Below are 17,716 nucleotides of genomic sequence, written 5' to 3'. Positions count from 1 at the left end.
GGATCAAACTCTTCTCTCTGAAAGCCTAAGGCCTCCTATGACTGACAAGCTCTCCTTTGTTGCTTTTCATAATTTCATCACAAGGAAATCAATGCATTCAATTTGTAATCCTACGAATAGGTATAATCAAGACAAAAAAATAATCTGATGTGCATCGCTTGGGGCTACTACAATAGGTCAAAGAACAACATTAATTTTGACATTTACTGGGGAATCTTGATTCTCTTTTCATTTTAAGATGGTAAACTTTGGGCTGCGAGATGTGACTATGGAAAGATCAATCATAGTTGTCTTCGTCCCAAATTGACCACCTCAAATAATTGAGACCACTAGGCTTCGTATGATTCTTCCAAGTAAGTGCTGGCATGGAGTTTAAGTTCGTGCGCTAATTTGTCATCTTTTGAAATAAAAAAAATTAACAATATCTTTTAGGTAATCTCAATGAAAACATCTACGTCAGCCAATTAGACTGCGTCTTCGGACTTGAAACGAGTAATTAACTTCCCTAATCTATGCTTAAATCCGAGGTCCCGCTAGTTTTTGTTTCTTTAATTCAACTTGATTAATTTAATAATCCATGATCACACAACCTTGTTACCAAATATCAGCTTAATTAATGTATGCAATTCACATGGAAAATTTTTTGCTTCTTCTTCTTCTTCTTAATTATGATGACAATCTTCGACGGTCGTGAGGTTTTTGGTCTTTATGGTTCACAAAAAAGCACAAAGTGTGAATGAATCTTTTAATCACTGATTTCAAAATTTAACTACCTTCATTTAAATAATCAAGACTTAACAAAGTGAACAGTTTCAACATGTTTATTTATTTTGCTTAAGATCAAACAGAAAGATATAATGAAATGTTGAAGAACTGTTTCCTTAGGTATTGATTAGTGGTGGAGTTTCAAGGATTAAAAAAATACTAGCTACTTTCTCTGATTTTTAATATATTTTTTTTATTATTTTGATTAGGAAAGATTGGGATATATAAATGAAAAAGCCTAATCCTCGGATAAATTTTCTTGTCCAATCATTATACGATGAGCACGTCCTTCCTTAAGGTTTGTAAAGAGAAAGTATAATATATATTAGAAAATTAAAAAAAAATCTGCAGACCCTATTGGATCTTTCTACTACAAAGTAACATTCTCTTTTTCTTATTATAAGTTAAATTCAATTAATATAATTACTATATATGTTAGTTTAATAATTCTCTCTTTCACCAAAAAAGAATATTATACATATGAAATAAATAAAGACTCTACCATACAAGGGAACAGCCTCATTTGGTTTTAGTATATATTAATTTTGAACAAAAGAACATAACAGATCTTTAATTATTACAATTTTGAGGTCAAATATTAAACTATGTCCTGGGTTTCCAAAAAGGTTGTTTTATGAAATATTATCACACTGAAAATGAAGGATGTGATCCTTATCATTATAAATAAGCAATTTGATTTTTCAGCAAACAATGTTGGATCTCAGTAAATCTTCACTAGATATTGTAGAATACTAAGATTTTTTTTAATAATATAAATTTTTTTTTGACTTAGGACATTTAATTAGTGAGAAGTGATTAAATATAAGTAAAAGGTATCAATGATAGTGTCTTGGACTCTAGAGTACAAATAACAAAAGATACAATGATTTGTCAGTAAATCGCTCCAATTCTGATTTTACACTATGATTTGAAACGATTGATTATTTTCATTTATCCTGATATTTTTTTGGTTCCTATAGTATATTTAAATTTATCTTGTTTAATTTCTTCTTCATTTCATTTTTGGCTCTATCACATGGCATGGGATGTTTCTGGGGGGAAATCATGTTGCTTGATGAATGTAAGGTCCACATGTATACATATATTTGATTTGGAGTTTGTACAGTATATAGATTAGGATAAACAGAGAGAGAGAGAGAGAGAGGGGGGGGGGGGTGTTAATCTTCATATATATGTTTATATGTTTTTTATTTTCCCCATCTTATTAACAAAATAAAACGTGTGAATAAGGTCAATTTTAGTGATGTTGCATATGCTTTTCCTCCCATTGTTTCATATATAATTTGGGGGGTGAGGGAATTTCTACTTGGATTTTCCTCTCTCTGCATCACATTTCTATGGAAGAGCCTTTGATGTCAATTCATGGGTTCCATTTCTTTTACATCATAGAGGGTGTTACAACTGACCACCTACACAATCATCTATGAAGCTTGCTATTTCATCAAACTATGATACTGCTTTTCTTTTTCCAAATGCTTAACCAGCAAGCAAGTGGAAGACATTTTTTAGGAAGCATGGACTGGATAAATATATATATATATAACTCAATTACATTCTTAACAACCATGGACTCTTATCATCTACTTTTGCACTTTATATGACACAGAAAAGTTATGTAACTTTAGTTAAATCCTTAAATTTTGATAGGGTCATTTCATTTTGATTGAACTTAAAAGTACCTAAGACCTTAACAGAAATCCAAGATCTCATTTAGGTACTAGAATTTCCTACAACTTTTCCAACTTATAATTATTGATCAGTCACAAAAAACTCCTAAGAGAATTCTCCACATTTCCCAAGTTGTGGCAAAATTATACTATTGGAATCTGTCGTCTCTTTTATGACTCTCCTTCTTTGGGTCAATTGGGAGGCATTAACCATCATGATATGACAGTGTTTTCTATCATTATACAGTGAAATGGAAAATTGCTTACTGTTTTTTCTATCAAAACACACATTCATATTCAGAAATCTGGAGTAGTAAAAACTGATTATGTTATGGAATTTGGAGGCCATATGATACCAAGATTGCAAGGCCAGCAAGGATCAAGCCAAAAGGGGAAACTATAGCTTTAATCTGTCTGAGCAAACAATTCCCATTGTAAATCATATTAGCTGTATTGCTTTTGAAAGACTTGAAATTAAACACATCATCAGCATCATTTTGACAAAACACAATAACCCATCCAAACCATCTTTTTGAAAAATGCTTCACTAAAGCCAACTTGTAAAACAGCATATCTATTATTCAATCAATCATAGTTTAATATTAATTCCTTTGTAGCTTTCAAAAAAGGCCCTACATTTAATAAAATAATCTGCATAAACAAACCCATTAGCCCATAGATTCCATGGTGTTTAAAATGTTTATTAATCAAAAAGGAAAAGTTAAAAAGGTGAAAAAAAAAATCATGGGTGCAACACTATGAGCATGAGGGAACCACGTGGATGATTAAGACTTCATTGTCGTTTTATTATCATTTTGCGTGGACTGGGGTGGGCTCTATCTTGTCCACTTGCATTACTTTTAAAAACGTCTGGTTATCTGTTCGTACAACGAAAGAAAAACTTGTATTTAAGATATGGTCAAGAAATCAAGGCAATTTAATTTAATTTTTTTAGCTGTGGAATTAAGGAAATTAATAACTTAAATCAACCATTGTCTCCTCGTCCAATGTTTTGCCACATTCTTAAAACATGCTAAATATATAGCATGTAATTAAATAAGAATGATACAGAGAATTTAATCTTAAGAAACCTTTCCTTTTATTGACAAACGTTCCCCCCATAAAAAACTGCCTGTCAGCTTGTTAAGAAGACATAATTTTATCAGGGTCCTAACTAAGAGACACAGCAAATGTGATGTTGCGGTTGAGGGGGTTGGAATAGAGAAATGAGTGCTTTTATTTGGACTTGGCGCATGATGAGCTTACTGTTTATCTCTTCACGGATGCAGCAGCTTTTGTGTATCAAAGCAAACATTGCTTGCTTCAATGCATGTTTTCCCTTAGAATGCAGGATACGCCTATGCACTTCTTCAAGCTATTACCCTCGCTTTTAGGTCAGCTTTGCACAATTACCCATAGCTTAAGCTCGTGTTTATCCAAATGGATATAGAAATTAATCAAATTCGGTTTGTTTCTAGTAAGAATTTTTACCCCCTACCACTTTAATTTCCGTCCTCATATTTGGCACGAGAACATCCCTAGTTTATTATTTTTGAGAAATATCTAGACATATCAAAGTTTATCTGCTGCAAAACACATTTGCCATTATCATTTCTTTGGACAGCCTTAACACCAAGTGATTACAAGATCAGATGAAATTAATTAGAGTAATCAAACTCGAGTAAATAACATAATCAATAATGATGTCGTAAAGATATGCCCACAAGGCCACAACAACCTGATAATGTTAAATTTATCAAGTAGCAAAGTTCATAGTAATGATTTGTTTTCCTAAATTTAAGGCAAGAAGGTTGAAGAAAATGGATAACTTTTCTTAAATTAAGTAGTTTGCCCATCTATAAAGAAAACAAACAAATAAAATTAAAGAAGTTTGGTTATGTGATTGTTTTCCATCTCTTATTCAAGTCAGCCTACTATTGATGATGATTGCATATGATAACTATTAAAACAAAATTAATTTGTTAAATATTATCTTTTCAAGAATTATTCAACTTTTGTGCTTTTGAGTTCGGCACTTCATGAATTTATATTAAAAGATTATACAGATCCCTTTAATTTGTTCTCTTTCCTTGAAATTCTCCCTTTAATTCCCTACTAATAGGTGGATGCATGGTGTCGAAAGTGGCCTTCGATTTGACATGAATGCAATTAAATACTCCCTTATTTCCCTCACGCTACCAAGAGGATCCGTAAAATCTTAGAAATGATCAAAGGCAAACTAATAAAACTACAATCCCGTCCACTCGACAATCTGCCCAACAATTTTTGTTTTCCTAAAATGAGTAACAATATCATTTTGCTCAAATAGTTGGATTGTTGGATAACAAGCAAATGAAATAAATATAATAAATAATAAATTTATAAATAATTTGACAATCGAATGTTTTATTTAATTTTTGACAAATAACGAGTCATTATTACAATACATATGAAATAATATATAAAAAGACTAAAATCTGAACATCATGGGTTATATAATGGCACTAAGAAAAGCTTGAAATGGTTAACCATCATTTATTGACCAAGAAAATTAAGAGAAAAATCAATTTAGATCAAAGATAGGAAGATGGGGAGGCAATTACAATGGAGGATCGGAGCATATAAAATATTAGGAGTCATGAAAAGGTCCAAAAGTCATCACTCAAAGTTTGCCACGTGACCCTCTTGAGCACGTGTCAATGAAGAGGCCCAAACATCAAAGCGATCCCATGTGCGTTTTGGGTTTCGGGGGGCCTTATTCCTTCCACGCTCCCACGTGACAACCAGTTTTTTGCAGCTCTGACATTTCAGATCTGCTGGGGTCCCCTCTGCTTCAGGATCCATTTTGCACTTTCTGATAATTAAATCCTAATTTTAGCAATTTATTAGGACCATAATTGCAATTAAATGACCTCTCCGGTGTGAACGATGCACTGATCAAATCTATCTTCTAGTGTTTCCTCAACCTCTGGAAGATAGTTACATTTCAATAAATAAAAATATTAATCCAATGCGACAATTTAATGTCTCATTTTATATCCTTTTCACCGTTTGTTTCTATTAGTAATTTAAAATTTTAAATTTTTTTTTGATCATATAAATTTAAATACCTGACTTAAAATTATGTAAAAAATTCCTCAGGAGACGTCCAAAGATAGAAGATTTTTATAATCTCGTCTTCTTTCCTCTTACGCCAATTACCATGATTAAGTCCATAAATAGGATTCTATCTTTATGCTTTGGTTTGAATCTCATCTGTTTGTGGACTAATGCAAATAAGATGCTTCCAATAACCAATTTCCTTGTCGTCTGAGGTTTACAGTTTGGGTTTAGGATGGAAAATCGTATAGTAGTGCAGAGGCAGTAACTATGAAAGGTAAAAGAAGCACCAGTCAGGGATAGAAATCACTTGGCTGGGATTAGCCAGGTAGACAGAAACAGAAGCACCTCGGTCCAGACCCCCGGCCTCTTGAAGAAAAGCATTTCCATTGCTGTATAACTTTTAAGAATTGATCAAAACCCATCATTAATCTCAATAAAACATGTCCTTAGCTACAAAAGAAAGATCAATGGAGAGAGAGGGCGAATATTGTGCCACTGATAATGACGACACCATTTCCATAGCTTTTCTGTTAATTTTTTTAATATGAACCCCTCGAAGCTTTATTCAATTGGGTTTCTTCCAAGAGATAATTAAGACTTTTCATGAATGGAACAGGAACCGTTTCCCAATATTAAACTCAAATAAAGACGACTACAAAAGTCTTAACCAGAAAGATTATATATTAATTAAGAGAATATAATAATAGGGAAATGGAGGTAAAGCAAAAGAAAGCATAGTTAATGGAGCCAAAAGAGTCCAAATAAGAGGCCTCCTTTTGAGGAGCGGAAAGCATATGCAAATGCAAGCTGGGGTACATGGTGCCAAGAGTGGGTGGAGAATGACGAGCCGTAAGAAGCGCTCTTTTCCTCACTACGCATTGATTCTCCATCTCTCAGTATTGCTGGCACAGTTGGTGGGTGGCCGGTGCCAACGCCCTCAAACTTGTTATGGACTCCAAACACAAGGCTCATTGAGCATTACCCATGTTAATTCCCTCAGGTCAACCAGGGCTGCTCCTCGTGTGCCAACATATGCGAAGCGAGAGAGAGAGAGGTCTGCCACTAAGAAAGATTGACTTGCTATATGCTAAGGTTTACAAGCTGAGGATGCCTTGACAGAGGTGAACAAAATAGAGATAAGATAAACGAATTGAGTGCGGGCCGGATCATATGAGGAAGCTAGGTTGAATATGCATCAGCATGACAAATAATTAATCAACAAAAATGACTATGAAATAAATGCAAGTATGCAACAAGTATCAGCTATGATTGTGAGCTAATATCATCTGCTCTTTCAATCCATTCATTCCTAACTTCTGTACCCGACTCTTTGGACAGTAATTCTTCTTCATGACATTCGTTTTGACCAACATTTCCCCTCAATGTCATGCACTCAGCCCAATGTGCTAGCAGCTTTTTCAAAACAAATTGTTTTTGGTCCATCTACCAGGCTACCAAGATCAGAGGGTTGTAACTGAAATCCTGGGTTGAACCATCATCAACTATTCTTTCTTTATTGCCCGAGAAAGTTTCACATTGCTTTTAGCGGCAAAAACGATCTTGATCATGCGATACACCACAATTTTATCTACGAAATTTGCTACAAGTAACTCATACACAATGTTCAATGCCATACCAGATACATACATCTGTGCTACATCAGACTTTGCGGTTGGTTAACATTTCAGTGTATTTAGGTTTTGCATGGCTTGTTCGGTTCTCTAGAACGAAGTTCGAGGACTTGGTCTGGTTGCGGATTTGGTCCACTGTCAGTCAGATAGGGACAACTTCACCTTAAAAAGCCCAAATGTATGTACTGGTTCGTGGCTTACAATGGACCATCAAAGCTGAAGCCTTCCTGGCCAGCTAAATGATAATTCAGAGTCCATGACTCTTCCATCCTCATAGAGACTCGAATTGCTCTTACTGAGCATTTTCAAAGCGCACATAGGGAAATGATAACCGATTTTTAGCTGCCCTCCAAATAGTTAGTACGAGGTTCTTGTGTTTCCTGAAGTTCTAATAATTTCATTAAAACATTGAGTTATTGACAAAGTTGGATGGAAGCCCCAGAAACCAAGGAAAATGAAGATGCATTCAAGATCTTTAAAGCCCTATATTGAAATCATTGGGCACCTCCAGTAACATTAATATTAGAGAGGAAATTTTCTGCAATATTGGTGCTTAAAATTTAACTTCTGTACGATAGGCGCTATAGCTAGCTGCTTGAAAAAAAAACTTCTTACATTGAAATTCCCCCGACTAATTATTTGTTTTTAAATTTACATTTAGCTAATACTTTCACTTTTTATTTTTATATTTTTGCAAAAAATGAATTACAAGCAAAAAGTTAGAAATAGGAAAAAATATCAAAGACAAATAGCGAAAAAGCAAAAACACCAATCACACAGAGGCTTGATTTCTAGAAAGTGCTAAAACTGCAATAAAATATGCACATCTGAGGAAATCTGATGCTACCCAAAGAAACCTTAGATATAGCAGAATGAAATAGATTGTAGAGCACTAGGGTAAACCAAGAACAATGCGATATCAAACGTTCATGAAATTCATGAAAGATGGCTTCCCCTTGAAAATAGATTCATTAATAAATATCTTAACAGGCTTGTTATGACACTAGAACAGCATGGAATCTCCAAAAGCTAGTATTATAACTGTAAATTATGCAAACTTAGGAATGAGAAGGCATTAAAGAGAAAATACTAATCTTATATGGGTTAGTTATCTTGTTTTATCCCAGAGGTTTTGGTTCTAGTAACAATTTAGAAGATAGTTGAGGGTCCAAGTAATTAAAAAGAAAGAATAAAACAGAAAAAGACCATAATAAGGAAGTTATTAGAGATAAAGAAGAAAATCTGGGCATCTACCTGGAAATAAGCTTATGAAACTGTAAATTTCAATAGTACCATGCACATTAAGACATGAACCACAACTAATTCTCTTTCCACTACTTTTTTTTAGCACCATCCCTTCCCACCTGCTGTTTCATATCGACTTCGGATCCACCCTAATGCATACTTCCAGAAAAATCTCTGTAATTTATTAAACACATTACCACAAATAGATGCAAATAGATATTTGATCATTGAGCGTAGACAGGTTGAAGCTGACTTAACACCTTCAGAGTAACACCAAATTCACACTCTCCAAACCCTATCAACTACAGAATTCAAACGCCCTAAATTGTAAAACAACCAACAATAAACTCCAGTAAGTCATTGGCAAATGGCAAGAAATACACTTTACAAGCTAAAGTGCAAGCCAAATCCCAACCCTTTAAAACTATCCTGCTGGAAGTCCTTCACAAATTTCTACAATCTCAGAAAGCACTTGAAGATAAACTGGACAATTACCAAAGACAAAAGATGCACTTGCACAATGTTAAAAAGGAATGAAATATGAAAAATAGGCACATTCCTTGTATTCAACTTGGCACTTCAAAAACTAAGTCTTTTTTTTTTCATCTAATAAGTGCCTCCATATGGGTGTATAACTACCAAAAAACTTTCAGACAGACTATGATTTCGAAAACTAAAACCGATTAAGGTATCCACATTTATATGACCAATGCATCTTGGTAATTAAGACTTTACAGTTCACACCATTTTACCTGAACTTGTAGGCTAGCTCAAACATAATCTTAAAGTTCATTAAAGGAATTTCCACATTTCTCAATCTTCTTTCCATTTTCTCACGCATGATTTCTCTGACGATGGCTCGTCGCCTATATCTAAAACCTTTAAACTTATAAAACAGACTAATAGATGAAAATATACGTAATATCATGTTCCCCTCAATGGGGAAAACACTACTTTGCCTCTTCTCTTCCCTCCTTTTCTTGGGATACCAAGGAAAACTGACTAACAAATTTACTGAAAGAGAGCAGGGATATCTAAGAAATTCTAACAAGCTCATCTTGCAATGCGTATGTTGGATACCCAAATATTAGATCTCTTAAAAATGGATATAAACCATAAGTTAGAAATTCAAAACAATCTACAAGTCCATCATTTCCCAAAACCCATCTATAGTTTGATTGTAAGTTTCCACAACACACCTAGCAATCTTGGGGATAGTGTCAGATAAACAAGTGATGTCATTAATTTCTAATAATTGGTAATTAGACAAAATTCTCATGTATCAGCCTCTATATTCGAACCAGGATTACTTATGCCCAAACTGCTAAAAACATAACAAGTTATAGTCAGATAAAATGAGATATGAGGAGTGCAAAATATATATATATATATATGTATATTGCTGTTGCTAGTTGCATAGAGAAGCATCTTTTCTATCTCTCCTCCCTCGTGCCATTCAAGGTGACTTTTTTATCATGATAATGAACAAAAATTCACAACTCCACTGGAATAAATAAGCATATGACAAGCTTGATGCAAGCCATGGTAATTGTCCCTCTTTCAAACAATTGACAGCACCAGTTCAATATATCAATATCAACAATGAACACTTCCAACTCCTACTAATCAGTCATTGCTTTGAGAAACTTCTTTACAGATTACACTTTCAGCAATGAGTGACACTAAAGGACTCCACCAGTAAATTAAAAATTCTACTCCATTTGCCATCATTGTCAGTTTTCAATTAATTAAATTTCCTCCTTTCTCATATAAGAAGGGGGAAAAAAAACCATCAGTTTAACTCTAAAACAAGAAAATAGATCACACCCTAAACTCTGCAATACTCTAGCAGGGAAACTGACATTCGGATTTCTACAAATGAAATAGCAATTAAAGGCATCTTTCTAAATTTGCACAAGAACCCACCAAATTTAGAGGTAATGTAACATTAAACGATGATCTTGTAGAAAGGCTTGAATCAACAACATCTCATATATCATCTAAGAATCTCAAAAAAAGATTAAAAAAAAAATGATCGAGGCTTCTCATATTTTCACCTCACAAGGTTGCACTATCCACAAAAGTTTAAGAGATTCAAGAGCTCAACAAAAAGGAAACCATAACGATCATAATATTGCTAAAATCATTCTCTACAACCAATAAAACAGGGTCTAGAAAAAAACAAATAGAAAGAAAGTGAAGGATGGAAGCACTGACCTTTCATGCGCTTTGGGTTATTTGGCTGCAAAGACAAGAGAGCCATCAGGCAGCGTCTGGCTAGCGAACAAAATCATCAAGGAACAATAAGAGACAAATAAAGGGTGGGTTTGTTTTGCTGTTGTCTGAATGGAGGCAAAGATCTCTCATTAGAGTTCTAGTTTTTGACTCAGAAAGGTTCAGCTCAGCAACTGAACAGAACTGAGGGGAGAGACTTTCCCGTACTTTCAGTTCACAGTACAGAATCTACAAGGACACATTCGTACTTGAAATATTTGTGAGTCTCCATATAATCATTTTTGTTTCTTTTTTTTTATTGTTTTTCATTTTTTTTCATGCCTTCTTTTTTCTTTTTCTAGAACAAAATCTGGGAACTAGGCAGTGACGCATCCGAATCCCAAACCAGCATTGAGTAGATTTGCTGTAGCCTTGCAGCTGAACTGGAGACCAACTAAACTCAACCTAGCTTGACCCGTAGCCAAAATCTACCGTTGTTTTCTACCTCAATCTCAGCGGTTCATTGTCACATCCGCATCCACATGGACCAAATCCAACTCGCTGTGGTTGGTTTGGCGTTACTTTTGGATCAAGCAAGGGCCAAACTGTAATCTCAATGCAACTGTTCATTGCATCCAACCCGCTACCTGTCACATTGAATCAGAATTATTACACTCTAATAGAATTCATCCAGTTCTTTCACGTTTTATTTTGCAACAGATAGGATCCACAACATGATGATGGGCCTAATTTGTATATTTAGGCATCAGGTACTGGGCTTGTATAACTGGGTTTCAACACCAATCTGATCCAAATTTATACTAGTTTGGGAGTCTGTAGAATGAGCTATGACCTACGGGGTAATGACTCGATCTCTTCCCAATGCTAACCGATCAGAGGTACGAAGCCAACTAGAAAAAAAAATTGTTTGGAATTTAACCAGATTGCGTCAGTGGGCATGCCATAGGATTTTGACACATCAACTCCATTTTTTCTGTTACTCGAGAAGAGAAAAGATGCCTTACCGGCAATCCCCAATATTTTGAGATACTATGTATATACTTCGTCCCCTTTGTCTTTTTTATTATATATTATTCTACCTTACAAAGTTTTCTTGCAGCCACAAAATAAGTTCATCTAAGACGTAATGAAAAAGCAGCTTTTCGTGTAGCCATGGATGAGTAGTTCAAAAATTTGGACTTGCTGTTCTGACATTAATTCTCAACTTACTCTATGCAGTAAGAAGTACGAACATATAAAATGTTAAGTTTGTATCATATTTACTTTTCTAAATTTTTGCGTGTGTACATATATATATATATGTATATATATATATATAATATTTCTAATTTTATTAATAAAAATAAATAAAATTATTATTCAAGTATGCAAAGAGATAAGAGCCTAGAGTCTTTGTCAATTAAATATTATGAATTTAGTTATATTCCTCGATCAAATTCTTTGATGTGCAATATATACTCCTTAAAGCATATGTTGTTTAAAATTTGCTAAGCATCAATACTAAAACTTCACCGGTCTTGATAGATACAAGAGGACAAATTAATTGTATTACTAAATGATATAGGATAGCTGTACACACAGCAACTTGATGAACTGACTACATTTTCTGCAAACTTTCCTTCTTTTTATCTTTTTCTTCGTGGCTTCTTATCTTTGTCTTAATGGAAACCATGCATAAGAAATGAAAGCAAACGGGAATTGCAAAACCAATCATGAAGAATATCCTTCCCAACGATAAGAGCAAGATTAATCCGGTCATGGATGCGGGACATATCACTAAAAGGCTGTCCCTAAGTAAACCTCGTTACTCACTAAGAAAATCAAACATAATTAAGTAGTTAAACAGAAAGGGTTTAATTAATTGATCACAATTAAAACTGCTTAAAAGTCAACTTCCAATCTGTAGTAGGATACGGCAACAAAGAGAAGAAATTAAAAGATATATTAATTACGAAGCATGGGGACAGGGAAGTCTGTTACGGGTTATGACTAGGAAGAGTTCCCCCCCTGTTGGTATTTGACGGCAAGAAAACAGGACGATGCAAACAATGGAAGACAAAGTAAGATTAGTGTTTTCTTGTTCAAATCGAAAGGCGAAAACAGCTATGTCAGAAAGGAGACCATTTCTCCCCATGATCATCAAGTTGCTTCTGGCTACTTCTGCTTCCTGACATATTGATATTAATTTACATAAAAACAAAATAAAAATAATCACTTGCGAGTAACTTCGGAAAATCATTAAATATCTTGCTTTTATGTTAGATTTGTTTATAGAAAAAAAAAAAGTTTTCTTAGTAGGAGGGGAATTTATGCTAGTGCAACGGGAAGAAACCAACAAGATAGAGAATTCAGATATACTTTGGTGTTTAATGTATAATATTGACAGTCCACATCCAAGTTGAGAGAGAGTGGGATGGTCAGGGCACATTTTGATTGGAAATTAATACTTTGATAATTTTAATGTTTTAAATTCCGTACGCCGTTGAAAGGGAATACATATAAAATAGGGAAATGGAATTAGACAAACTAACACTACAAAAGATTAATTGTTTTGAATTGCTTTCTAATACACAACTCAGACAAGTTCATTATCTTCAAATTACAGAAAACCAAATTGGGTAAATTTTTTCAATGAAGTTATTAGGTTTTCAATTTGGGAATAAATAAAAAAAATTATTAGGAATTGAAAATCAACAATCAATGATATATATTTATATAAAATAAATATTATGTAATGGTTAATGTTGAATTATGAGAAATATTGTCAAGTCGAATTAAAATAAAAGAATAAAATGTTAAATTTATTTCAATTGTTGGAAGTCTTGTGAATGTGACATGATCAAGAACTTTATGTAAGTGTTTTCCTTTACTAAAAAGTTAAAAGACAATTAAATCTAACAGTGTCATATTATTAATATACAAAATTAACGTTGAAATAAGCCTTCTATCTATTAATATTAAGTTAGGTTAAAGACTTGAATCAGTATAATCTCCTTTATATCGACTATCAATACATATATATATATATATATATATATATATATATATATATATATATATAATTCATAAAAAGTGTTAAAATAAAAAATAAAAATAGGAATAGTACTGGGAGGATGTTGTGGACTAAAATCATCTATCTTGTCAAGGTTTGAGTGAGTATTGAAATAATAATAATAATAATAATAATAAGGTGGGCAAAATCCTGTATCTTATCCAATGCCATTTTCATCCCTATACTAACATCCACTCAATAGGGAAAACTAAACAGCTCACTAGAAATGAATTTGATAAATAAGAATAAAACAAAACTTTTGGGAGGTGAAGAGAAGATATATTTTCATATGTGATTTTCACCTCTTTATCAGAAAAAAGGTCCGGAAAAGTTTTTTGTCCAAATTTTAGTGTAGAAATTTGGAACTAAATGAAGCATGTAAAACATGTCCACGGAACAAGACAATCAAGTGGAGAAAAAGAATGTTGATTATACATATAATCCTATGCTTCTTCACACTTTGGTTGTTTGGGCATATATGGTGGAACTAGTCACATCACAAAGTAAATGGGAAAAAAAATACGACAATAGCATAGCATCGGTTATGCTAGAAGCCAAATGCAAGAAACTTCACTAGCATTACCAATCTCTTGTATATTGTGATGATGCCATCTCAATTAACTTCCATTCAGTCGGAAGCACTAAATAACAATATTTTACTTGTCATCGATTTTTCCTTTTTTCGATTTTTTTTCTAATTTAAATAGAATTTTTTTTTTGTTAATATCAAATAAAAATCTTGACACAAAAATTGTCAAACACTTAACCCTTAGATAATTGAAACACCCAAAAATCAACTTCCAACTTAACAACCTACAAAAAAAAATATCAAATTTCAATATCAAACTATCAGCATAAGTAAAACATTTCTGCCTTATCAACCCCAAATTTAATATGAGAATCTACAGAAACATTAGTTTTTTTAAAATATATATATAAACAAAAATAACATCACCAATAAATTTTTTTTAAATTATCAATCTCATTAAAAACATATCATTTATCATACGATTTTTATTGCTCCCTGAACACCCATACTTTCTAGTATGGTTCAACATTGACTGACTTGCTTCCAACCCATGATGAAGAACTAAAGACCTGCAAACCAACTTCAATAACCATTAATTTTGTGAAATTAGAATCTTGTATTCTCATAGGGACAAAGAAAATTTCAAATACCGAGCCATTTAAATCTCTAAACACCCCTTCACAACCCGCCAGACTCGATTCGCCTCTTGCCAAAACCATCAGCATTGTCTTTCGACTCATCCTCGTTTGGAGGAATCCAATCAACCCCTTTTGCTACCATTTGTAGATTGACAGACGTAACAATAATTCCAAGATTCTGACCGTCATCCAAATTCATTTACACAATCATAACTTTCAATCATCTTAATCCAAAACATAAACTTCATTTTTGTTCGTATAAAAACTTCATTGGGATAGGGTTACATAATAGGAAATATTCCTAATATAGTAACATTTTTTTTCTCAGCCAATCAAAGATTTCATTTATAGTGAATATAATTGCAAAATGTAGCAACTGTATTGCTCTTAAAATGATAGATTGTGTTTGATTCTTTATATGGGTAGTTTAGATTTGATTCCTTATATGGGTAGTACAGATTCAAGCATTTAACCTGTATTTGGCAAGATATATGGTACGTGTATTAATGATTTATTAATCAAGAGAAATTTTTTTGTCGTAAAAAAAGAAGAATTTTATATGCCACCATTTTAATTTTAGTTTATATTTGGTTTTTCGATAAGCATTTGTGATTTTCATTGTATTTGAGATGAATTTTAATTTTATATTAAATCGAAGAGCAGAAAATGCATGAGGTGTTTGAAGCAGTAAATAGATGGCGTTGCAGCCGAAGTAGGACATTGTCCGTGTGCACAGAGGATAGCTAGTTTGAGTGGGCAAGTTATTATATTGTCAATGTTGCAAAAGTCCAAATGCTAGCTACAAGATTTGGGTGATATGCCCGGTGTTAGGGTTTTATTTTGTCTCTACCATCCTTCTTTAGCCCATCCCCCTTATTTAACCCATTTTCCCCATTTCATTCCTCATCAACTCTCTATCACCTATCTTAAATGTTTCTAGTACCATGGCTGCTGAGCTTGGCCTTCTCTCATTGAACCAACTTCAAAAGTTAGCTCAATCTCAACAAAACCAGATTCAACTTCAGCCCAATCCTAGCTTAGCGGCTGCCTCGTGGATGTGGAACCCTAAGGCCCAGCCACAGGAAGACGATGATTCGTGGGAGGTTAGGGCCTTTGCCGAGGATACGGGCAACATCATGGGCACAACTTGGCCGCCGAGGTCTTACACTTGCACTTTTTGCAGAAGGGAATTCCGGTCAGCTCAAGCCCTTGGGGGTCACATGAATGTGCACCGCCGTGACAGGGCTAGGCTTCACCAAACGCAGCCCAGCGGTGCAATCAATCCAACCTCATCTTCTTCTACTACTTCCTCATCTACCCTCTTAATCCCGACTCAAGAATTCGGCACAAATGGAGGCTTGTGCCTCCTCTACCAATTACCTAACCCTAACGGGGTTTTCACTTCTCCGCCTATGAATGCATGCTCTAACGATTCACCTTCGACTCTTCTCTCTATTTCACCGTATCCCTCTAACAACTTGATGGAAGCGCCATCTCTAAATTTTCCGGTAACGCCTCAAGGGCTCAACAATTCTTCTTCCCTCTGTTACTCAAGCAAAGCTGAACCTTCAACACAGACGTCGGCGGATAATTGTATCAATAACATTGGCAACAGCAGCAGCAACAACTGCAAGGAAACATCCATTGAAGAGCTTGATCTAGAGCTTCGACTAGGGCATAGACCAACAACATCCTAAAATGGGAAAAGTACAAGAAAAATCAAAGAGAGTGAGTGTGCAATTATCTTTACCTATATATATATATATATATATTTATATATGCCAGTTTGAGGAAGAGTGCCAATGAATTCTTTAGATAGTCTAGTTTTGATTAACTTGGTGTGAGATTTTTTTGTTTTTTCAATGCTTGAAATATGATTTTTCATTTACTATGTGTGAAGGTGCTATCGAGAGCGCAAGAAAAGCTAAGGAAAAAAGAAAATGGAAAAGCACCGTTTCAAATGTAAAAATTCAAAGGAAGAGAAGGATTTATTTTTAAGAAGAATAAATGAAAACAAGATTAGGGTTTGATTGAGTGATAGACTGGTAATGTTTGCAGTGCAGGGTCATTTTCTCTTACAGGTTTTTCTGAGTGAGTCAGTGTCTCTCTGAGCATATATTTCCGTGGGGATTATTTCTATTAAGGCTACAAGATTCAAGCCTCTTGCTCACATAAAACTACATAAATGCCATTTCCTCTCTGCATTTGGTCACTTGGAAAATTACTACTTTTACAGGAAACATTTATAGATAACACTCAAGGGAAGACAGATAAGGTCATTTAAGCAAATTCTATAAAGGGTTCATGTCCCATGATTTATATGCATTAATTGCGCTTTTGGGAAGGGAAAACAACCCTTTTGTTTATAAGCTGATCATACCTCCTCATCATCAGGTGTCTACCTCAAGAATAAATTCATTATTGTTTTCACGTAGCACATCAGAATAAATTCATTATTATTATCATCTGGTACCATTTTCCTTACTTTCTTTCCCTTTTTTTTTTTTTTTTTCTCTTTCTTTTGGGTTCTTCTTCCCCTTATAAGTCATACCCCCTGGCTCACTATCCCTCCTTCTGGTGCTGATCAAGCGGGCCAATACTTTCTTGTTTTTGAGAGTAGGAGGGAAAATCTGTGAAGATGTGATATATATTTTTCTCTTTATGAAGTAGGTTGTCAAGTAGAGAAAGGAAAATATGTGAAAGAAGAAAAAAAAATTATGAAAGGTTTAATGCTTAACAGCGTTTGCCATTGAGGTTGTGAAAAATAAATGTGGGTAAAAGGAAAAACAAATGAAAGTGTATTTTAAACCACAGAAATAAGTCCAGACCAA

At 33.9% G+C, this 17,716-nt stretch overlaps 1 protein-coding gene and 1 long non-coding RNA gene across 2 annotated transcripts; one reads left to right on the top strand and one right to left on the bottom strand.

The window, feature by feature from the left end:
* Positions 1 to 6,212: 6,212 nt before the first annotated feature.
* LOC18606052 (uncharacterized) lies at positions 6,213 to 11,125 on the bottom strand. Its single transcript, XR_001926925.2, has 2 exons — positions 10,649 to 11,125; positions 6,213 to 6,666 (listed from the first exon to the last, which is right to left on the bottom strand). It is a non-coding gene; the product is annotated as an uncharacterized LOC18606052 (long non-coding RNA).
* A 4,643-nt stretch (positions 11,126 to 15,768) lies between these two features.
* On the top strand, positions 15,769 to 16,923 carry LOC18606051 (C2H2 and C2HC zinc fingers superfamily protein). Its single transcript, XM_018117226.2, has 2 exons — positions 15,769 to 16,613; positions 16,786 to 16,923. Exon 1 carries the CDS (start codon positions 15,830 to 15,832, stop codon positions 16,580 to 16,582), a length of 753 nt encoding a protein of 250 aa, XP_017972715.2. The 5' UTR covers positions 15,769 to 15,829; the 3' UTR covers positions 16,583 to 16,613; positions 16,786 to 16,923.
* The last annotated feature ends 793 nt before the right edge of the window (positions 16,924 to 17,716 follow it).

Source organism: Theobroma cacao, chromosome 3 (genome assembly GCF_053813885.1).
Source record: "Theobroma cacao isolate CCN51 chromosome 3, ASM5381388v1, whole genome shotgun sequence".
Taxonomy (NCBI): Eukaryota; Viridiplantae; Streptophyta; class Magnoliopsida; order Malvales; family Malvaceae; genus Theobroma; species Theobroma cacao.
This window is presented reverse-complemented; position numbering and strand designations above follow the sequence as displayed.